This window comes from Perca flavescens, chromosome 1, assembly GCF_004354835.1.
Source record: "Perca flavescens isolate YP-PL-M2 chromosome 1, PFLA_1.0, whole genome shotgun sequence".
NCBI lineage: Eukaryota > Metazoa > Chordata > Actinopteri > Perciformes > Percidae > Perca > Perca flavescens.
The window spans coordinates 28,023,557-28,048,872 of record NC_041331.1 but is presented as its reverse complement, the minus strand read 5'-3'; the positions used below and the strand labels follow the sequence as shown (position 1 = coordinate 28,048,872).

At 38.7% G+C, this 25,316-nt stretch overlaps 1 protein-coding gene across 1 annotated transcript in view; it reads left to right on the top strand.

The window, feature by feature from the left end:
- Positions 1-25,316, top strand: part of LOC114552891 (CUB and sushi domain-containing protein 1) — a 351,480-nt gene that overhangs the window by 201,818 nt on the left and 124,346 nt on the right. The window contains exons 17-26 of the mRNA XM_028574019.1: positions 1,250-1,371; positions 2,029-2,101; positions 3,304-3,442; positions 4,615-4,802; positions 4,997-5,185; positions 10,670-10,786; positions 11,060-11,275; positions 12,701-12,889; positions 14,897-15,066; positions 23,589-23,745. Of these exons, the coding sequence (XP_028429820.1) occupies positions 1,250-1,371; positions 2,029-2,101; positions 3,304-3,442; positions 4,615-4,802; positions 4,997-5,185; positions 10,670-10,786; positions 11,060-11,275; positions 12,701-12,889; positions 14,897-15,066; positions 23,589-23,745 (1,560 nt within the window). The remainder of the gene's footprint in view (positions 1-1,249; positions 1,372-2,028; positions 2,102-3,303; positions 3,443-4,614; positions 4,803-4,996; positions 5,186-10,669; positions 10,787-11,059; positions 11,276-12,700; positions 12,890-14,896; positions 15,067-23,588; positions 23,746-25,316) is intronic.

Here is a 25,316-nt window from a genome sequence, read left to right as displayed (position 1 = left end):
CAGTTATGATTCTGATTCAATACATAACACTTGTGATGGACTGTGATAGCTGCAGTGCACTGCCTTGCTGACCTGGTCTGAGCATGTGCTGACTGGTGCAAAATGACACCAAAACTCACTTGGAACCAAGATACAAGAAAAACATTTAAACAAGAAAATAAACAACCTTACTGCACCCCTTAAAGAAGAAATATGTTGCCAGTACAAAGCTACAGCTCATGCTGTACAATGCTCTCGCTTGACGGCAGAAAACCTTTAATCTCAACAGATTACTTACAAAGTCCGAGGTCATGTATTTATTTCTCTTTCTCTCTCTGTCCCAACCCTATTATTCAGTATTTTTACACCTTATTTTCTAATCCATCATGTTGATCTCCGTCTTTCACTCTGACTCAGGCTTCTTCTCTGACTACCTAATCAGAGCCAAAATACAACTGTAAAATGATTGGTTTTTATATATATATATATATATATATATATATATATATATATATATCCCTCTCCTCATTTTTATCCCTCCCAACATTTTCCACCACTTCTATATCTGGTGTGGGAAAGTATTCATCGTTATTTTCTATGTATGTGTGTGTGCTCTACATGTGTATTTGAACACATGTACATGCAAATAGGTTTGTGTCCATCTGCCGGCATGTGTAATATATTTGTGTATTCGTTGTGTTTGTGTATGTACCCTTTCGTCTCTAGGTCTGAATTTTTTTTCTCTTTCCTTTTCTTTCTCTCTCTGCTCTCATTTCCTCTCCATCAGTAGCTAATCAACCTGAGACATGTCCAATCACTGGGTGTGTGCTCTGGGTGGGATCAGGTTAATCTCTGGAATGGGGATGATATAAGCTAAACATGACAGGGTTCAATCCACGTGAAGATAATTCCATTCCCATATTTCCATATCAGTGGAGATGTCACATTTACTGACAGTAATACAGCAATGGTTTTCAAACATTTTTTTTTCTCTCTGGTAGAACCAATTTTCAGGTATTGAAAGTAATTGGAAAAACCAGGAAACGTTGTCCAAATTATCAAATTATGTAATATGTATTCTGGACAACTTTCAACAATTTAAATATCCATACTATAGTCTGTAGGCACAATTTGTCATTTTCCCCATTCTTTTCTGTCAGATTTTCTCCCTGCTCATTCAATTCCAGAGTCATGTCTTTGTTTCATACAGTTTATTTGGTTCTTTGTCTATTGGTTTATATTATAACTTCTTTCTTATTTCTCTTTGTAGCATTTGGTCAGAATGAATGCCATGACCCAGGAGTTCCTGTCAATGGTCAAAGGTATGGTGACCAGTTTCAGCTCGGCAGCTCCGTGACTTTTCACTGTGATCAAGGATTCATTAGGACACAGGTAAAAATCAGATATCTGTCTAAATCTAATCTGATAGATTAGTATTCACACAAATTAAATACAGATTTGTAGATGTATAAGCATTATTTGCATGCAGTATTTGTATTAGTAATAGTAGTCGTAGTGAAATGCTACTTTGTACTCTCCTGTACTTAATTTGTATCTGTATATCGTTTTGATTTAATTTACTTTTATTTATGTTGTATCCTTTTTTCTGTTTGCATCATATCTTAAAGCTTTAGTGCGTAACTTTGTGATATTAATGAATGTCCGTTACATTCAAGCCATTGCCAAATGCGTTGCTACAAAGCTAATTAAGACTATCAGCTCCACACAACTCTCTCTGCATTTCTCAGCACAGCTATGTTTAGAAGATTGTGGCGTCCGGTGACGTTCCCGCGCAGAAACTTGAGTGAAGATAATTACCTCTTCTGAAGAGTCCATCATGTTTTTTTAATTATCTGTGTCCTCCTTGGCTACTCGCAACTGCGTGGAGGAGGGAGGTGGTGCGCGGTCACTGAAGGCTTGTATCATGTGGACGCGCCGACAGTTTTGTTGTAATTACTTAGAATTCCTCATGGGGAGACAGAAACTACACACTATAGCTTTAAATTAAGTAACAACCCTTAATTCCATACATTGATATTCTATTTCCAGGGGTCTGATCAGGTCACTTGCATCATCCAGGAGGGAAATGTTGTTTGGTCTGCGGCTGTACCTCGCTGTGAAGGTAAACACACATACAAATTGTTTACCGTGTGTCTGAGTAATGGGAAATCGTTGAAAATGTTCAACTTGTCAGACTATAAGAAGTTGCTTTAGACTTTAGCCTCCCTACACTTATTCATCCTGTTTGCATGCATCTTTCTCTCTCAACAATAATCTTAAATGAGATTGGCACAAGTTCTGCTGAAACTTATTCATGGAGAGATATGCAGACTCCAATATACAGAGATGTATCCATAGTGTGCCCAATAGCTAATATGTGGAAGTGATAATAAAAGGACAGTGAATGTGCCGTTATTGCAATACTTTTTAAAGGCGAATGTTATCCACTGGCCTGTGAGTACTCGTATGTCTTTTTTTCTATCCCCTCCATCTTGATTGTATTGTCTAAATGACATTATCAAATGTTGGCTGTTGTTAATAAATGGGATGGAGGAGGCAATCCAATTGAAGAGGGTTGTCACCTTATTAAATATGAAGTATGGGGAAATGTTATCCCTACCATTGGACAGGGAAGGATAATTATGTTTTATTTCAAGAATGACTTTCTCTTCTGCATCCCATTCATGAGTACCACAGCTTCAGTATGCACAGAATGGGTAAAAGAAAAGTAATTTTCTTTAGCTTGCTGAAAGTCTGGAGTAATGAGAGCAATCAAAAGGACCAATGTATCAGCTACTTCAGAAGAAGTGTAAGAGTGGGATAGATAAGCCAATGCAAATGACACATAAAAATGAATAATAAACAGACCATGAACTCCAAGTTTTTTCAGGGCCAAAACTAATATACAGTTACAAAGTTATAAAGTTTTTTTTATTTTTTTTATTTACATCTACTATCCAAACTCAATTGAAGCTAATTTTTGCAATTTAATGTGTCGTGGTTGAGTTTTTGGGAGTGTAAGCTATGACTTAGTGTCAAGATGTGCTAGCTATGTACAGTTCCCTGAGTTGCAGCCATTTTCTGGTATCATTTGACACATAGATATACTTGATTTGCCCTATAAATGATCATGCTATACTTATTTAGCCCTTTTTCAAACCTGCACAATGACACTTTGTTTACTGTAGCAGAAAATTGCCACTGCATATTTTCTGAAGATAAATGTTTATATATGAACTCTATAAATTCAGAAAGGATTAGACAGCTCACGTAAATTGAAAAGCTCTCTCTCTCTCTCTCCCTCTCTCTCTTATTTACCTGTAGCTCCATGTGGAGGCCATCTTACAGCCCCTACTGGTGTTCTGCTGTCTCCTGGTTGGCCCTCCTTTTATAAAGACTCTCTGAACTGCCAGTGGGTGATTGAAGCACAGCCAGACCACGCTGTGAAGATACACTTTGACAGGTAAGTGATCTGGTTATAGAGAGGTTTGTTTAAGTTTGCTGATCAGTTACTCATAAAATGAGTCAGATTGTTAGCAGTTGGATGAAGGATGTAATTTCTTTTCATATATGGTTTGTCAGTTAGTACATTATTTTGTCTGTCAGTCTATTAGTTTGTCAAACTTTTAGAAGCATCATAAGTTAGTAAGATATAAATGTAGTTGGTGAGTTACTGCTGCAGTAAATAATTAATGTTGGCTTTTTGCACATGTATTCTGGACACAAGCCACGAGCAGATGCAGTGTAGCCTGAAATTGCTTAAGCTGAAATTTGTCTTTTTGGGAAGTGACGTAAAGGCCAAGTTATCTTCATCGCCTATGAGGCATTTCATTTGTGTAGGATTCAGCCTTTGCATTGCATGCAAATGTCTGGTGCAGAAGCTAGTGAATTGTTCAGTTGGCTGGTTAGATATTCAGATGCCGTCAGTGCATGTGATTGTACAGTGTGTCAGTTGTTCCCAACTCTTTGTTTTCTATCCCACCGGGTAGTTAATCATATTCATGTGATGAACTTTTTCTAAATCAGTTATTAATATATTTTATGGTTAAAATGATAACCAGCAGCACTCAAGAACCAACTGGTTGTCAGTGCCCTGCAGACACAACTGTAGGTAATTGCTCAGTCAGTCAACAATAAATGGTAAATGGACTGCATTTATATAGCACTTTTCTACCTTCCCAGACAAAGCGATTTGCAATTTGCTTATCATTCACCTATTCACATGGTGGCGGAGCTGCAATGCAAGGCGCTGGCCTGCATGAAAGTGAGGGAGAGGAAGATATTAAGTCAGTCAATTGTTCAGCTACTTAGGCACACAAGGTTTTTATGTGGTTATTTAAGTGCTCAATTATTTAAATTGGCAAATAGAATGTCAGTCAATGAGTTTTGTTTTTTAAGTTAGCATAGTTTATTGACATTGTTCAATGTTTTGCACTCACAATGACTTTAATAAAATGAGCATTGCTGCTGAATCCTCTCTCAGCATAAATACCCTGTTTATCAACATTGTTAGCTCTCAGTTCCATTACATGTGGTAGCCTGCATGTGTTATTACGTATGCCTATCATATAAATGTTATTTTTGTGTATGTCAGGTTATTGTGTATGTTTTGTTTATGTCTGTATGTATGCGTAGGTTTCAGACTGAGGTCAACTATGACACACTGGAAATCAGGGATGGCCCCTCAGCCTCCTCTCCCCTCATCGGTGAATACCACGGCACCCAAGCACCTCATTTCCTGATTTCCACATCCAACGTCCTGTTCCTGTTGTTCACGACAGACAACAGCCGCTCTGCAGCAGGCTTTAGCATCAGATATGAAAGTAAGGCTGATTGACAGACTGATATAAATGTTTGGTAGACAAATGATGAATTGCTTTCAGGTATTCATACGTAGCAACAATGTTTTGTTCAATGTTCGCTGAGTGCAAACCAGCTTGGTGTAATTACCCACACACACATATACACTCACAATCTTGACTCTGTGGTATTTGTGCTTGTGTGATGTGATTCTCAGGTGTGAAAATGGAGTCAGACTCTTGTCTTGATCCTGGTATCCCAGTCAATGGTCGTCGCCATGGCAGCAGCTTTTCCATTGGCTCCCATGTCTCATTTGCATGTGATCTAGGATACACACTGAGTGATGAGGAGCCAATTGTTTGCGAGCAGAATCATCTGTGGAGTCACGCTCTTCCCAGTTGTGATGGTGAGAATATTTCTTTCTTTCTTTCTTTCTTTCTTTCTTTCTTTCTTTCTTTCTTTCTTTCTTTCATTTTAGCACTCATCATGAACACCTATAGTGGGGTGAAACCTTTTATAAACAATTTACAGTGTAAGAGCAAGAATGACTTAATAATGTGAGGAACACAGTCCCTTGTTGGAATACGTGTCATATGGAGTTTGAAGTTTGTTAAACACAGGAAACAGTGAAAATTTGGTCATTATAAACAAATCTTCAAGTAAACATAAAACCAAATTGGAAATTTCCTATAAAAACTGGCACAGCAGGCCATTGTGTGCACCTTGTTTCTTTTCCTCAGAGGAGAAAGCCTGGAGTTTGCTTAAAACAGAAAATAAATGCTGAAAAGTGGTTTGTAAATACACTAAATCCCATGCTTGGCAAATTAAGTAATCTTGATCGGAATTTAATGTTGGACAACAAACAAGGGTCTGATTGATTAATTAAGCTTTCAAGATGATGTTTTTAATTTCTTCACCTAAACACTAAAGAAAAAGGACCTATTATATTAATTAATTTTAAACCTCAAAGATTTTTATCAAATTATTTCATTCATACTTTAAGAGTGAAATTAATCCAGTACTGCAGAATAAGTTACAATTACATCATCCATTGGAAAACAGTAAAGCATAAATAAGCATTGCAGTTTTTGAGACCATGACTGATTAGCTCTTTTTTCAGATCATGCACCCCTCCATTACCTATAATGTACTGTAGCTGCTCAGCAGGAGGGGGGAGACTATACCAGCTGACAGCTCTGGCAAAGCGAGACTAATCACAGGGCTACCACATATAGAGAGACAACATGTAATGCACATTTTGGGAGTATTCGAAGGAAACCCATGCAGGCACAGGGGAAAACAAGCAAACTCAACAAATGGCCCCAGTCGTCCAGCATTTTTGAACCACTGCTGTAGCCGATAGCGCTTACCATTGCACCACTGCCCCATTCTTATTTTTGGAAAATAGAAAATTGGACCAAACTCTGAAGAAATTAGAAGGGCCCTCGGAGAGCGCAGACGTCCGCCAAGGCCATGCTCTATCTCGCTATCTCGTTCCTAAATTTAATGGGTTATTCCTTGGCCCATGCTACACCGTTCCACCAAGTTTTATGGAAATGATATAGTTACGAAACAAACAAACTGAACGGAAAACATTTTGGCGGAGGTAACTACTGAAAGGAAATGCTACAGTTTTAGCAAATGAACCATTTTTAATCACACTTGAAACATATTTAAAGTAAGTTGCCTTTTTGACTAGCTGAGTTACTGATGATGACTCAGATATTAAAATCCTAGTTACGCTCACACTCAACTGTGCCTCATCTTTGCCACAATTTACTTTTGCAAGCAGCCAGCTGTTTGTTTTTGTGCGTTAGACAAGTTTGAGGATGGTGAAGTTTCAAACAGTAGTTCGTTTATAGACTGACGGCCCCCTCTTCGTGAACATAAAAACAGAAGTGGGGTCAGTAGGGCGAGGTGACTGAAAGAAGGTAGCCTACAGCCAGAGAGTCAGAGACAGTGGAGAGGGGGGAGGGAGTTGGTGCAGGTGTTCCTATTAGTAACTTATTTCCCAGTCTTCTTCTTTTTTGCCTTTCACTCTGTGTTACTGGCAGCCATATTGTTAATTGTTCAATCTGCCCCCACTCCCAAGTTGGACATCCAGCCTCAGTGAAATTATGCAGGTCAACAGGCACTACTGAAACAGATGCTCACTGACCATCGCAGGCCTTATCATTCAGCATTTTGCCCACAGCTCATGCTGTCATGGGAGATTAATACACAGCGTCTGATTTAATCTGCCGATTGAAAAGAATCCAATTTGAAAGCCAAAGTCAGGATGTCTCAACTTGGGAGCGAGTTCATACCGAGGCAATCTATCTCACAGTATCAGCCATAAAACATAAGCAGTTTTAAACGGCCACTGTGACATTTTCAATTTTCAGCCAAGCATGCCATCTCACCAGACAGCTGTTACATTACATGACACACTATTTCAGAATGGCACTCTTCTAAAACGGTGTATAAGCCTTGACTAGAATGTAATATATCATAGTTTGCTTTCAGTGAAGATCATGGGACTAGAATTATGTATATGTATATTATCATCTTTACCTGTTCTGTTCCTTAATTATTTTCCTACCTATTGACAATTTCATATATCCAGTTTACCTGATTTTCATGTTTTGGAGCTGTGGGAGGAAGCTGGAGTGAACCCATGCAGACACAGAAAACTTGCAAAGTCCACTGAGAAAGGACGTGGACATCGCACATCAATTCATAGGAGAAAGGAAATCATCTTTAAAAACTCCCACAGCCATACTTAAAGCAACTCATACACACACATGGACACATTAACAACAATAATCTTATTTACAGTACAGTCTCAGTGGCACAGTTAACATTTTAAAAAAATTTCTACAATACCTACTGCACTACGCAGCAACCAAAATTCATTATTTTGACAATATTGTGTAGAAGATAAGATGAAAACAAAATGACATGTAGTCTGCCTGCAGGCGTGTAGAGACCATTCCTTTTCAGTTACATCACAGTGTCTGTTGGACCTTAATCGCTCGTCTTATTCCTGCCGGTCAGCTATATCTCCAAACAGATAATACAAAACACTGGCTGCTCTTTTATGTGTCAGGGAGAATATTGAAGGGGTGCAGTGACATTTTAAAGCTTACAGTTGGTGCCAAGACAACAAGTTGTTAGAAGTGAACAAAGTCACAGTATCCCTTTTAGTAAAAAATGCCATGGCATCCTTTAAGAGGGAGATAATTAAAGACAGAGAAAAAACATGGAGGTAGGAATGAGTAGGAAGGGATGTAGCTAAAGTCTGGTATATTATATTTCTGTTTTCCTCTCCCCTGTTCGAAAAACAAGCCATATCTTTCTGTATCTGCTTTTCTTTCAGCGTTCAGTCTCATGATTCTGCTCTCAACATTGAACGCCGCCATACTTTGATTTGCCTCTCAAATCTTTGTTAGAGTGATGAATATTCTTTTTTTATGTCTGATTCTTTTCTTTTTCTTGCATTTTTATGCAGCTCACACTTTCTAACACACATACATTAACAATCTGCCTCTATCTTCTCACACACAGATTATTCACATACTCTGATGTGTGCACTCGTACAAGCAATAGATACAGTATGCGCACACAAATGCGCACACGCCCCTCAAGGGTCATTTAGTCAGTGTCCTAGTTTTAACTGAATCCTGATGGGAGTGTGAAAAAAATGGTTACCACAACACACACTAAGACTGCTAGTCAGAGAGAGAAGGGGGGAGAACGGCTCTCTTCACAGCTACTCAACTCAACTCCAGCTCTGTTGAAATATGATATGGTATAAGATGGAAGGCAAGACATTGATAGACAGAAAGATGGGGTGAAGAGGCAGAACCACAGCAGTTCTCTACAAACCCATACTGGAATAGCTGCACTATAAAAAAAATAAATAAGAAAAGCTTTGACATTTGTCTTCATGAAGTCAAAATAATACAGTTTACCCAAATCACCAAATGAATTAGCACATTTTTTGTTTAAGGAGCTAAAAGGGACTTGTGTGCACCAAAATATATATAAACCTTCAACTACAGACAGAAGGGACACAACAAAAAATGTTATTGTTTCTGATTCAGTTTATAGTCTGGGATGTGTTTGTTTCATAGGTAAGAAAAAAAACCTCCTTTTTATTTTTATGCCAGTCAAGCACCTTGAAGCGCTTAAATTGAATTAAATGTAACTAAGCTGAGCTGAATAGAATTGAAAGGGATGGAGGCACAGTGAGAGAGAAACAAAGAGTCAACATATTATCTTAGTTCAAGAGTCTGTAATGCTCCACAAGCCCTCTTTTACACTCCATTACGATACTATAGTATTTTCCATTCTGCTCTATACCAAAAGAGTTTGTCCTGTTCCATATCAGTGGTCTGGCTCTGTGTGGAGGCTAGGTGTCTGGTAACACACACACACACACACACACACACACACACACCCCTCACTCTTTTACCACAAATCACTCTTTCTTTTTCTGTCACAATCTCCCCGCTCTGTTTTCTTTTTGTTTCTAAGAGCATCTCTGGCCTTCACCCATTGTTTCTCTGTCTGTAGCTGTATGTAGAAGCTGCATGTTTGCCTTTAAAAGTTCTAGTTTTCTCTGTAACACAATCCAATTTGGTGAAATCAACAATAAGTCTTCAGTGCATGTTATATACTGTATCTTACATAACAACAATATGTTACTCTGTCATACATGTGATTATGTGATGATATTTTGAACTGGACGGACCATTGTCAGCTGTTCATGTGTGAAATATGTGAAAAATGTTATCTGCCACTTTATTAATGTTCTAGGCAACTAAAAACAATGAAGTCATTTTTTCATTGTTTAAGCGTCTATAATTGATATTTCTATGTGAAAGAGGTCGCTAATAGTGATGAACCTACAGAAAATTAGCACCTGAATCTGCATCCTCTCTGCTTTACAGAGTTTTATAGACACTTTAAGATCATTGTTTAGCTGTCTGATCTGCAGCCTTACTGTGATGATTCACTCTCACCGCTCTCATGGCATACGTTTTTGGCTGTAGCAGGAAACAGTTTTCAGTAAAAAAGCTCCAAACCTAACAATACACTACCTGCTTAACATTAAACAGCAAATACAGGAAGTGACTAGCTGCTGAACATAGTGGAGCATTTAGCAGCTAAAGAGCCAGATATTTTGCTCAATTACCATGACCAACAAGAGAGTGATTGTTGGGCTTGCATTAGTTAGATGGCAAGAAATACAAATCTGAATGAATGATAATGTTGCTCTGTAACCGTTGGATGTATAAATAAGCAACTCTTTACTAAGGTGATGATATGTCAGTGTTATGTTCACAACTTGCTTCCAGTGACCCCAATTGGCCAAAAAAAATCAGTTATTGCAGGTTTAGAAAAGAAACGCATTTGCACAACATGGAGACATCAGTTAGGTATTGAATGTTGTTGGATTTACAACACCTATACTTTCATTGTGTTACATTGCATTACAGTTTGTCTTTGTGAATCTACAGCTGTTTCTTCTCACGTCATATAGTTCTTTTAATATCAGAGAGAGACTATTTTTTGCATAGAGCACATACTGACGCCATGCTTAGCTCACACAATTCTGGCAATTTTTGAAGGTCTGCAGATTTAAAAAGCTGAATGTGGTTTAATTCTAGTAACTTAAAAATTAACTGAGAGTGATTGATTAGAGTAAATAAATCTGTCATTATGTGGTGACCTCATAACTGTACTTAGGATATGTATTATTTTTAGGTGTAACTTGAGTAGTCCTTTTTTTAGAATTTGTTGACATATTTGTCAGCTCAGTGCAAACAGTTTGTATAGTGGTAAAATATAAATGTATTCTCCCTTTCTTTTTCACCCTTCTCTATCTGTCACTTTGTCTCTGTAGCCCTTTGTGGAGGTTATATCTTTGGTAAAACGGGGACAATTCTGTCTCCTGGCTTTCCTGACTTTTACCCCAATTCTCTTAACTGCACTTGGACTATAGAGGTGTCTCATGGGAAAGGTAAGGACACATACACAGACGTAATGGAACCATCCATTTGCTTGGAAAAATAAAGTTTTTTTTTTAAATAGATTTGTTTTCTTCAAATGTTGAAAAACGTTTTTATTAAAGTTGCACATTTTGAAGATTGCTGTGCATTTACACTCTATATGTCGCCCGATATGTTTCTGGTTTGGTGTCTGTGTTCACCTACTGCTATTTATGTATCTGTGACTAACTATATCTATCCATCCATCCATGCATCCATCTGTTTATTCATCCATTCATTTCCAGGAGTCCATCTGGTTTTCCACACTTTCCATCTGGAGGAGAACCATGACTACCTTTCCATCACTGAGGACAGCAATTTCCAGGTTCCAGTAGCTCGACTCACTGGCTCAGTGCTGCCCCCTAGTGTCAAAGCAGGGCTCTATGGGAACTTTAGCGCTCAGCTACGTTTCATATCGGATTTTTCCATGAGTTATGAAGGCTTTAATATTACTTTCTCAGGTAAGAACCCGGATCAGAAACTGTTTTTTGTTAACATTAATGAAGTGGACTGTAAATCAGCCTAAAAACTGTCTAACTTTAATTACATAATAGACTTAACCTGCCTTGTTAGCCTGACATAGGCCTAACTCTTTCAGATCTAGACTAACAGACTAAACAGATATCATAAACAACAGGAATGACTGTCTTATATAGTTGTATTCTGATGTGTTACATTATTCTGCCTTACAAAGGCAGAGAGCAGTAACTACAGAAACCCGGAAGTTGACTCTCTCCTTTTTAGGTGAATTAATGTTATAATAATTTTCAAAAAACCTTACATAAAACATAAAAAAACATTAGATATTGCACTCTTAGCCCCATATGGGACTGTCTCACCCACTGCGTATAGGTGACAGTTCCAGAAGGTCCCATAGAAAAGCTCATGGATACCGATATGTGCTGCTCCTTAATGTAGATGCGGCGAATAACCAGAAGTACATTTGCCAAACCAACCAGTTAGTATTCATCCTTTTCTCTTATAAAACCGAAAGTAGTGTTTGATAAATACTTCCGATAAAGCACAAATCTCACCTTTGTGTCGCTTGTCCAGGTGGGGCAGAAAAACACACAACGCACTTTACAGTTGGTAAAAACTGCAGTAGTGGGTGTTTTTTTCCCACAATGGCCAAAAGGGGCAACAGTAAGACCATAACAATATTAGTTCTTATCTACCACAATATCGACTTAAATTGTAATTAATGGTACAGGTGTAATACATTATGATCTCAGGTTTAGATTTTCACGACAAAAAATGTAATGTAATTCATTCTTTCTATTTACCTTATATTTCTTTTTCTTGGCTTACTTAATCTCGCATTGCCAGACCTTCCTCCACAGTGCTGCGAAAGAGGGTATGGCTAGTCCACACAGAATTCCAAGATGGGAGAAAAACATGCTCTTGTTTATTGTCATTTCTTTAAACCAGTCACAATCGTCTTGGGCGGCGCTAATAATAATAATAATAAGCGCTGGACGGAGCAACAGTGCCTCTGCAAAATAGCCTCGGGAAGGAACTTCTTTTGGTGTAACGTTTGCCTTCAAAAGTTGTTTTAGTTGTGCAACAGATAACTCAGATTGGACAGATAGTCTAGCTAGCTGTCTGGATTTACCCTGCGGAGATTTGAGGAGCAGTTAACCATAGTCCTCATGAATCTACCGGAGTTTAAAATTCCAACACAAAGAAAGCGGAAGGTGACCGACATCCGGACGAAATTAGGGACATCTGGCGGATATTCTTGCGGCACCTGAACAATCCCAGAAATGAAATGTCCTTGATATAGACTATGGCTTACTTAACAACAGTTACACAATTCTTGTACATGTCAAACCACTTTAGTCTTTTTAGAATGACTCCTCAACAATGTTATTCATGTCTCTGTATAGAGTACGACTTAGAGCCATGTGAGGATCCCGGCGTACCAGCGTACAGCAGGAGGATGGGATTCAGATTTCGGGTTGGCGACTCGCTGGCCTTTACTTGTTTCAGTGGCTACCGACTTGAGGGAGACAGCAAGATCACTTGTCTGGGAGGAGGCAGGCGAGTCTGGAGCAACATACTACCACGATGTATAGGTGAGACAAACAATCTGATCATGATTGTTTTGTGGTTTGTATCCTATCATCTATTACACTGACCTCTGTGAGTTGATTCTGAAAGCAGTGGCAAGCTCAGAAAACAAAGTGACACAAAGTAGGGTTTATTTCACAGTGTTCTAAAGGTTAAATGAGACACACAATGATCTATGCATTTTCTAACAATTGCTTCATCCACTTTGATGAAGTGGGAGTAGAAAGATAAGAAAGAGGCACCAGAGGAAAGAAGGATTAGATCAAGGTAGGTTCACACAAATCATTTTTTTTTTTTTTACAATCCATGATACAAATGTACATAGATAAACCAACTAGTGTCTCAGTAAAACAAAATATTTTTTTTTTACATTCAGACTAAAGTTACAGATATGCAATTAAGATTGTGGGCATTACACTCTATACTCATTGACCTTTTTCTTGTACAACAATGCTTTCTTTACACAGCGTTATATATATTCTGTAGCGATTAGTTGTAACCAGCCTTTCAAAAGTATTTCCGCCTTCAATATCTATAGCTTTAGAGGGGTTTATCTTTTGTGCAAATAACTGTCAGCTTGTAAAATACAACTTTTTAAATACCATATAAATAAGCCTCGAGGGAAAGTATCAGCATTTTCCTCGTTGTAATTCACCAGTATTTTATTGCTGACACAAAAGTAATTTACTATTATTTGACTGGTTGACAATTGGCTTTATTAGCCAAGGACTGGCTGTTAGCACATTGTAATTTTGCTGGTATTTGATGAGTATTAGTGTTTCCTTGCTGCTGGTAGTTTATGAGAGTCTGACTGGTGGCTGCTGGTAATTTTCAATCCCCAAAAAGAGCAGACTCAAAATGCTATAATAGCATTATCTGTCAAGAGATCAGGCCTGACTAAGAGGAACAGCAGCTGGCAACGTTCACTGGGTTCATCCATCTCCCTCTCTTTCTTTCCAAATGCCCCTCTCTTTAGCTTTCTGTCTCTCTTTTTTCTTGTTTCTCCTCCTCTCCCTCTGTATTTAGACAGTCCTCGGGTAGATAATTAGGGCATTAGCTGCTATATGAAGAGTGTTAATACTGTGTCTTTTGTTACTCCCCTTTTCCCTTTTCTAATTTCTCTCTGCATATTTTCAAAAGGCCCAAAAGGTCTGTCTTGGTTAGTCTGCTATCTTCTCTTATTTCCTTCCTCTTTCAGCTCTCTCTTTATGCTTTTCTTCTCCCCTTTGACTGTTCTGTATTCTCTCACTCCCTTCCTCTAAAGTGCTGTCCTCACTTTCAAAAGATTTTCTGAAGAATTGTTGGTAGCATCCTTAAATACATGCTTATCTCCTACCTCCTATTTGCTTTAGAAACTACAGAACATTTACAAAAATGTTGTTTGTACATTTGTTCAGATTTGATAAACACTGCATGTTTTCTTATTTTTCTCAGTGAGTTCTACTTTGTTCCACACCGGCTCCTCTCCTGTTTATCTCATTACACGTACTTCCCATTTCCTCTTTCTCCATTCTAAGTAGTGGTGGTCCTTCTTAGTGGGAGTTAAAAGCCTGCATTTCTCCTCTCTTCATTACATATGACAAAAACGTACCACTTACTGGAATCCCTAAACTTTGATGGCCACTGCACCTGCTAGATAATTCTGTAAAATTTCTATGAAACAGATTTTTTAACAAACTAACACAGACCTGCTTTTATGCAATGTTTTTCATGTAGTTTATGTTCAATTGCTTTTCTTTTGAATGTGTTTTGAACTAGTGCTTTTTAAACTATGTAATACTAATTCATTATTATTATAATTATTATAATAATTATTATTATTATTATTATTATTGTTATAATGTCTGCTGAGTTGAATAAAGTTTGTGGTTATGCTGGATATGCATCTTTCCAGTCCTCTCTTTCTTTTTACATAATAAGCCAATCCAGATATTCTGCCTGCTCAAAGATAATTAGGCAGAAATGCTGATTTTGATCCACACCTCTCTGCCCCCTTTACTCTCTTGCTGTAGCGGAGTGTGGAGCCTCCTCACTAGGACCAGAAGGTGTTCTGCTCTCTCCTAACTTTCCCTCCAACTATGATAACAACCACGAGTGCATCTACCGCATCACTACCGAAAAGGGCAAAGGAATCAGGCTGAAAGCTGAGAGCTTCTTATTGCAAGATGGAGACTATCTCAAGGTATGCGCACACACACACACACACACACACACACACACACACACACACACACACACACACACACTTACAGGATTATAGTGATAATCTAAAGCTGTCTATATGCAAAGTTGTATGCTTTAACACATATATGCTTGAACAGATTATTACGCGTTTGGTTTACCTCAAATTATGCTTGAAAAGAAAACAATAATTGAGTTGTGGATGCTGGCATAATCATGAACACAGTAACGGAATGTGCCGGAAGAAATATAAGTGTTTGTTGTAGTGACCACATACTTAGACCATAAAATATACGATCAAGGGTCTGTTATTAAAATTGGCATGTAAAACACAATTCCATCAGCGCTTCATCAGGCACTTCGACACATGATATGTGCAAAACGTCTTTCTGTTTTTCATTGTAAATTAATTGTCCATTTTGGCTCCAAATGACAATGTACTGTTGTGTAATGTTTATTCAGAGATACAGTATCAACGAAATATTTAAGGGTATGAATTATATAGCCAAAAGCATGTTACTTTCATGTTCAAAGCCACCTACCTTTCTGGTGAACATGATTGCAGATATCATTCAACAATATAACAAGAAATACCTGAATATTCAACCTTCAACCGACTTGACTTGTGCGTGTAGTTTCAATTAATGTTCGCCACTTTATTACTTTCCTATGCTTTCTATTTCCATTTTTCTACTGCATGGTACGGCTGGACTCACTCTTTTTTGGTTTTCCATTAGCAAAAGTTGTGGCTAATACCTGGTAAATGTTTTGGTACCACCTTGGTCGAGGTTCCATGCAAGCTCAGCCGTTACTAGAAGGTGGAGGTAAAACACTGCAGACCATTGATTGGTCAGAGAATCGTCACTAGCATGACACAGGATTTTAAAAGAGCCAAGTTACCGGAATTTTTGTATTCACTCGACCCAGACTTTAAAACAATGGCAGCCTGCATAACTACGGTGTACACTACACCGTACAGTTGACAACATGCAAATTTTCCACTATGTGGTAGCAGATGAGAATCAATCAATTAATCAATGTATTTATTTTTCACATGGAATTGTATGAGGTACATTTCCAGGGAAGTGTAAGAGGAATCCTGCCTACACCAAGGGGGTACTATCTGCAGTGAAAAACAAAAAATACTGTTACCAAAAAAGTGATTCGAGTTAAGCAGAGCCATACCATACAGTGGAAACACAGCATATGAGTTCAGTAACTTATCAAGAGGTCCTGCATAATGGCAGAAAAATTTTGAATTGAACAAAAAATTCCAGAGAGGTTTCCCTGCTTTGATTGCTCCCTCTTCTGTGTTTGACACAAAAGCAAAGAACTGCCTTAAAAATGATTTTCTCATTTATATATTTCATGTCTGCACTCTAGCAGTCATTTTCATGTTGCATTGTGGAGTCCAAACTTTCCCAATGCAGTCCTCAAAGCCCAGCTGTTGTGCAAGCCTTTGTTCCAGTCCTGAACACCTGGTTCAATTAAGATGTCAGGGAATGTGTAGCATTCAATTATATGTGGGGTGCAAGAAAAAGGCTGGAGTAAAAACGTGAAACACGGGGACAGGCTTTGAATGGTTGGTTTAGACAGTATGCAGTTAGATTGTATTAGCAAGGTGTGCCCTAGCTTTTAGATATGTTAAACATTGTTGTAAGAAGCAGTAACATCCCTGCAGGGGTTTATTACCCATGTTCTCTATTAGTTCTGATGGTGCTCCTGCTGCAGTGGCCAACCACGGCTGATTAAATACTTGGGAAACAGAGGCACAAAGGGATCCCTGCGCCCTCTGTTAACCCTCTAACAAACCCACTGCAGTGAATTATTATAAGGTTAACCTTGTTTTTTATACCCACACACACACACACACACACACACACACACACACACACACACACACACACACACACACACACACACACACACACACACACACACACACACACACACAAACACACACACACACTTTTATTGGTTTTAATATGTGGTAACACTAAGTAAAATAAAGAGCAGGACAGAATACTATACAATATAACAGAAATGTATTATCTACACAATGTCTACTGCCGGTATGCCAGTTAGAATCCCATGACTGCGGCAAACATTTTTTGTATTTAGACAAATGTCTCAACTATCTCAACTATGCCTAGAACTATGTTCTTATTAGGGGTGTAACGGTTCCCGAAATTCACGGTTCGGTTTGATACGAGACAGTGGTGTCACAGTTCGGTACGTTTTTGATACAGCAAAAAGAAAGAAATTAGAAAATGTTCTTGATTTTTACAAATGTTGTATTTATTAAAAATAAAATCATAAAGTAAGATCTTTTTTACTTTGAACAATGACAGAGCTATACTTGACCCATCTTCTGGGGTGTCTTCTTAGCAGCCTACAAAACAAAAACAGCTCCTTATAAAAAGATATACATGTCACATTCAGTTAGCTTTGTGTAACCCTTGACGTCCAGCCGTCTGCTGTCAGAGCAACAGCTGGTGCTTCGGACAATTGGTTCTCTATTTGGGCTTTTGTTTTTTGTACAAAGCAGGAATTACGGTCTGGCTGAAATGGGCTTGTGAAAGAATAGTGTAACGGGGCTCAATTACTTTAACCATGTTCGTAAAACCTGCGTCTTCCACTACAGAGGTCTCATATCCGCGGCTATAAATGTACCAATCGCCGCAGTGATGTCTTTGTTTGAATCAGTTGTAAATTGCTACTTAAATGCTGCGGGGATAGTTTGTAGCGTGTGTGTTGCTTCTTGTTTTCATCTAGTTCCAGTTATTGACACACTGAGGTGATGTTGGCATACATGAGTTGACATCATTTGTAGTATTCCCACTGGTTTAACCTATTCTCGTGTAGCAGATGCAATATACCGTTGTTTTTTTATCCACCACTCTCTTGCCATCACCCTCATAACTTATTGGGAACCAGTGGTAAAGTGGCTCCAAACGCCAGACCTGTTGGTTATTGGAGGATCTTCTAATTTTGGTCTGGTAATAGTCAAATTAGCGTTACTAGCCAATTGCAATGAGCTAGTTCAGCGTAGCATGAGTAGAGTGTTTTTCTTTGGGAGTGGGAGGGGCAGACAGCACGTTGCCTGTTACTTCATTTGGGATGCTTTGTTGAGTGCAGTGGCACTGAGAACATTATATTTCACACAATTTAAGCTCTTTTTTTTTCTAAATTTAAATGAAATAGGATTAGTCCAACGAATTGTTCGGTTTGTAATGCGTACCTAATCGAAAGCCTTGTCCGAACAGTTCAATACGAATACGTGTATCGTTACACCCCTAGTTCTTATGGTTCTTCTCAGTCTGCTGGTGCCCCGATACATTGTAAGCTTTTGGAGTTGTGACAATGTATATATAAGGAAGTCATTGAAGAGTTTACATATTAAATACACTCGGATGTGCATACTTGTGTACGTCTTAAATAAATTACAGATGTTCCCAAGGCTCATAATTCCTCATAAATCCTCTCTTGGGCACACGTGCCCATTCAGTGTTAGTTAGGAGCATCTGTGTGAGCTGTTTTACAGTCTTGACGCTGTCTTTCAGACATCATCTGTTTTCATTCACAATGTCTATTAGCTGTATTAAGCCTAAGGGCATGGTTAAGCCAGTATGTGGTTAGAGTGTATTATCAGTATTAGGGCTAGAGCACTCGCTGAGCCGGTCTTTGGTTAGATTGTTTTAGCAGGGTTCTCCCAGGCATTCAGAGAGGCATAACACGGTTGTAAAGGGGGGAAAATGTTCCCAGTGGAAAAGTATTAAAGACAAAATAATAAAGGAAAGTGACATCAAGATGAACATAAACATGCTTAAATATTGCTGACACAGTATATTCTATTACAGCCTGAATTCTGAAAAAAGGCATGCAGAGAAGCAGATCTAGCTTCCTGAAGTTTTCAAAATACACTGGTGGTAAAAAACAAAACAAAAAACGCATGTTTGACCAGTTAGGCATGAAAATGAATATGTCTCTGTGTTATTGATAACACAGACATTGAGGCATTGAAAGTGGTTGGTAGTAAGAAAAGCTAAATTGTCTCTCCATTTTCATAATCAAACAATAATCAGTTTTTTAGTGTAACAGGCATAACAGGTAAATGACGCAAGCATGGCTACTGACCTGAGGTCTAATAAATGATGTAGACAAAACAGTAAAATCAAGCAAGGTTTGCGCTGACATACATTTTCCACCTGAACATCCATCATTTAAAAAATATAGGGTCCACTCAAAACTTCATGTAAAAAGCAGTAATTATGCAAAAGATAGCAGGTGCTTGATGTGATGAAATGATCTGTTCTATAGTCATCATCTGTGATGGTATAGAAATGTTTGAAAGGATTTAAGGGCAATTACCAGTAATATGCAACATGTCCGTTAATTATAATTTTCCTAACGAAGTAGCAGAAAGCATATTGCAAACGATAATGAACTGGAAGGAAAGCCCCGACGTGTCACTTAGGCTAAAAATTAGCATGCCACTCCCCAGGCTGATAGCCTTGAAGCTAATGCCTGTTACTGCAGCTGAACACTCTAAACACAAACCATTTGTTGACAGTTCCAGCAAGCTGAAGGCTAAAATCTCCCATAACATATGAACCAGCTCATTACAATTCCTTTTGCTACTGGCTAAGTTCAAGTCCAAGCTCAATACGCCTATAAGTGTCCTCTAATACAGTGCTTGACTAAATTTACTCAGATGTACTCCAGCCCTGAAGAAAAAAGAGAGGGTGAGAAAGAAACAAAGTAGGTGTTGTGCACGGATTGTTCTATGGAAATAGAGGTGGTAGGAGAGCAAGCGAGAAAGGGAGAGAGTCAGACAGACAGAGAGAGGAGGGGTGGCGTATGGTGACATGTTGATTTATGAGCCGCAGGGCTTTTCATTAACCATACTGAGTTTTACAGAAGAGAGTGGAGGAGAGAAAGAGAAAGAGAAATGGAAAGCAAGAGAGAAAAACAGACAGCATGATGCAAAATTGGTGGACACTGATAGAACTGGAGAGATGCAGGGAGGGAGGAACAGGGGAGTAATGCTACAGTTACTGTGATACTACTGTTTTTTTAATTTTAAACTCACAGTATCTTTTCCCATGTCTCTCTATCGTTGTCATATTTATGAACATACTGTAGCTCCTTGTTTGGCTTCACGTATGGTAGAGGTGTCTCCTCTGACTGGCAGTACTTCTAGAGATAGAACAGTACATCACCTTAGCCCTTTGCTTTGGAATTCCTGCCACCTGCAGACCTGTCACCACCAATCTGTGGAAATTTCCCAGGCTGCCAAATATAAGCATGAGCCGTTCACATTTATATCCCAGCTGTGAGATAGTATTATGAGGTACTTCAGAGTCCTAATTCTCTCCTTCCAGCTGCAGTCAAAAATAGACTGCACTTCTTAAACTACTACTCTACTGTCCACATTAAATCTGTGTCTCAGTATCAAATACTTACTACCACCTGTAATTTTGATAAAGTTCTTAAAAGTTTGAAAATCATCCATATTTCGCTAACCTCTTCTGCTGTACAATCTACTACTCTGTTCTCAATCTGTATGCTCAGTATTTTGCAACCAATACTTTCTCTAAAATATGCCAAAATATGGCCAAAGTACACAGCTTCCATTTGTCGCTAGCACAGCTCGCTCCGTTGCGTGTATATATCTTCAGTATGTCAGCTAACTTTGTTTCCAAACAACAAACTGAATCTGTTAGCTTTTTATTGAGTCATGTTTTGGAGAAAACACAAGTATTTAGAACATAGTGAGCACATTTGAATGTGCTGCAGACAGTAGTGATTTGTACACATCAGCCTTTCAATTGGACACTCTAACACGCTGCTCAACTTTCTTACGTTGCAAAGATCTTTCTGTCAGCCATTAATCCACCCTCCATAACTACCTTTCTGACATGGCTCACTTGGCTCATTTGAAATAAATGACTTCCAGCTATTTTGTGTCTTGTTTGTGCTGCTACTGTGAGTTTATAGCTACTGGTTGATAGTCACAATGCAAACAATGTTTTTTGTGAGGAGACCAAAAAGAAAGATTAAATCTAGCAAGAAGGCTGAAAGGTTAACAACTTCATCAAGTTGATATTTTTCTTTTTACAAATATAAAGAAGAAGAAGCTAATCAACAAAGAGAATAAAAGCAAAAAAAAGCAATATTAATGCAGTCCAATGATATTTTTATGTTATAAATCTAATCTATCCTGTCTTCACTTTCCTGCTATTTCCCCCTTCTCCAATACACACACACACACACACACACACACACACACACACACACACACACACACACACACACACACACACACACACACACACACACACACACACACACACACACACAGACATACTGTTGCATACTTAGTGTTTAGGTAACAGTGGAGAACATGCATACTGAGACTTCTAGCTTTTACTGTTGATTTCTAGGAAGCGCTCTGGATTACTCGTTAATGGTTTCCTGTGTAAAATTGAATCTACTTTAGCAGCATCATTTTCAAAAATATAAAATTTGGAACGCTTATCATGGCTGGAGACAAACTTGACTGTGAATAAGCTGCTTTTTATTGTTCATTGAATGCTGCAATATCCCCTCTGCCAATGCACAAATTAAAGTTATACTTACATCTACTTCTTCCTACAGGTGCTAGCCTGGTTGACACCAGACCCTTCTCAGCTGTAACTGAGAGTGGGTCTGGGAAAGGTTCATTGACAATTCATTTCCAGAGGGGCGTCACCAACAGACGCCACTCAAATGGCTCTGGGCGCATTGGATAGTCCTTCAACCAATCAGAGCAACGATCCGGGTGACGCTTTTCACATCCACTAAAAAAATATGAGATTTTGGTTTTTGGTGTCGTCCCTCCAAACCAAGGGGGTAAGCTTCGCTTCAGAACGCGAACCTACAATGGCGCCATTTTGTTGCTACAAAGCGATCACCTCTTGATAGTATTCCACTGACCGCCATTTTTACGTCACTTGACTGTGAATAACTTTACATCTGAAGCATTTAAAGACTCTATTTGTCCATTGTTTATTTCTAAAGAAACACGACAATGTATAAAAGGCTCCATTACCTTGTACCTCACGTTATAGCTCCGTAGCAGACGTTTTTGTAAAAATAGGCTAACGATTGTGTCATAACCAAGTGACTTACTGTCGCACAGTAGAGGAATTACCGTATAGTACAGGAGAAGCTCGCAGGCAGTTTAGACTTACATTAGCTGTTTAGGTTTAATTACTAATGTTAACTAGCATGTTAGTTAGCAATAATTAGCCTGTGCTTATGTTATCTCCTTACATATACCTACACTCTCCGTCTCTATAAGATTGGGAATGATTGAGATTTCTCTTGGCACAGCTACCAGAAGACTTACAACTTTCAGACACGTTGCTCACGTCACATTTACGTTGTCTCTGTCAGTTGGAGGCTGCACAGTAAAGCAGGAGATCACCGGAAAAGTGCTTCTAATAGCCTTCACTGTATGTGTAGGTATATGTAAGGAGATAACATAAGCACAGGCTAATTATTGCTAACTAACATGCTAGTTAACATTCGTAATTAAACCTAAACAGCTAATGTAAGTCGAAACTGCCTGCGAGCTTCTGAAGCGAAGCTTACCCCCTTGACTGACACCCACCACTAGTTGAATGTAAACAAAAAGCTGCTCGCCGTCGCTGTGCTATTGTCGTCACGTAAAACCCGCCTCAGCGGTTGTGATTGGTGTAAAGCCTGCCTCAGCAGTTGTGATTGGTGCCTCAATTTTGTGAACATTGGAAATGGGTTTGAATGGGCTCTTCGCCAGACTGACTTGCAGAGCAAATCTCAAATTTGCCGGAAGTTCGTCAGAGTTTACCCAGGCTATACAGGTGCTAGACATGGATTAAACCGCAATATGTAAAGTATGTTTGTTTCATTTAAAGTAAGATAAAAGAGTAAGATTTAGAAAGAAATAATAGTAAGATTTAAAGTAAGATAACCAATTTATTTACCCACCATAAACCCCACCAACATTTTGTTAAATTTTTCTCTGGAATTGTTGCCTACAAATCTTGAAGGCAAGATTAACGTTTAACGTTATAAAAATGGAGGCTTCATCAGTTCTTCAGACCTTAATAGACTTAACAACTCACTTGTGACCTCAGCAACTTTCATGTGATATTTTAGGCTCTATCTTTGTGGTCCATGCTGATGCAAAGCTAAGCAAAGTGGCTATTTCCTGAGGCACTGTGAGTTTTTTTGCCTCGCTTGCGTTTGGTATTTGGATGAATCACTGTGTGTTGCAGAGGAGAGGCACAGGCAATACAACAGTGCTCTGCAATTGTGGTTTTAAGACTGACCACATTTTGTGCCATCCATTTTATTTTTCCAGACCAGGTCAGCAATGCACTGTTCACTTGTGTTCTGTCATGTTCTCATTACTTGCATTGGTAAACCTCTAGAAACACTTTTAACTCATGTCTTCATTCATGTTCTGTGATCCTGTTCCTGTGCTTTGATTGGCAGGTGTATGATGGAGAGAACACTTCATCCCGTCTCCTTGGCAACTTTACATATGATGGCATGACGGGTCATGTCATCAATAGTACATCCAATCGCTTGTGGCTGGAGTTCAACAGCAACGCCTCTGGAACCAATCAGGGCTTCCACCTCACATACACAAGTGAGTTGTGTGAGAAAGTTTAACTTAGGATCAACTGATTAGAAACTGGACAGCGATACACATTGTTTTTTCTTCTATATTTACTGTAACAGCAATGGTTTGTTTCACTATGGCCAAAGAAAGTGCAATCAAACCTCTTTTCGCTCTCACACACACACACACACACAATACACATGAGCAATATCCTAAATTTTGAATAGCTCATCATGAAGGTCCTTGTAAGGAGATGTTTTTGATTGAAAACTAGAGTGGTAGTGATTGTGTGTGATTGCACTCATGAATATATCCTGCCTCTGTCCTGTGCCTCAGTCAAGTGATTCTTGAGTGCTACATACCAGAAGAAAATAGGAATCATGTACGACAAAACTCTCGAGACTTGTCTTTCTCTGTCAGCAAATTACCAAGCTGTTTCTTTCCCTTCTGACAGATGAAAAGGGATCAACAATCAGTTTTTCAAGCAATTTCTGTTGAGGGTGGAGTCCAAAGTGTAACAGTAGTTTACCAAGCATGCAGAGATAAGAAATTAGCATATGCGTTCTCATAAATGCTCATAAAATTCTGTCTCACACACAAACACATACACACACACAAACACAAACACACACACACACATGTATGTAAATATGACAAGCTTTTCCCTATTACGTTGCACAAAATCTATAAATGTATAATTTATTTACAGATTCAAAGATTTACACACACACACACACACACACACACACACACACACACACACACGGTAATGGCTTTAAAAAGAGTCTGTTAAGAAGGCAGAACTAGCTGCTGTGTAAGTCAAAGAGGCTATTAGAGGAGCATTTATCTGAAAGTCATTAAAAGAAGGTGAGAAAGTGACACAGCTGGAGTGGAAGAGTGCCTGGACGGAGGGACAAGCAGATGAAGGTAGATGGTATATGGATACTAGACGGATGCTCTGTATGTCAGTTAAACCATTAGACAGCCGTTAGTCTGCAAGTCATTAAACTGGAGAAGGTGACACCTTCTGCAAAGTTCTGCTACAACAGATGAGCCAATGGATAGATAAGAGAGATTGATTTATACAGGACAAAGGAGAGCGAAGCATCTGATCAAGAGAGGCAACTAGGGTTTCTTGCAGTTTTTTTTTCAATTGCTAAATAATGTTCAAATCCGACCTGCTGTGCTTTTCCACGTGTCATCCCCCATCTCTCTCTCCCCTTTCATCTCTATCCACTTTCAAAATAAAGGGAAAAGCCCCAAAAAATAATCTTAAAAAAAAACTCTAACTCCAGTCTGCACAGCAGCAGTTCATGTGGACCAAACTCTAGTTTGTATTTCATTGCTTGAACACAGTTTTCAAAACTCTACACACTTATCCAATGACTTTAACCACAACGTGCACAACACTGTAGATTTACAGCACTTTGATAAAAAATACTAACACACTGCTGTCAAAACTGTTAACTACACATTCAAAACATAAAATGTTTCAGTGTGAGTTGAAGCACTAACCTTCTTTACATTACTGTGATTATAGTCCATGGGTATTATTGTACATTCAGTCTATGTAGTGGCAGTGGTTTATAAATGACAGG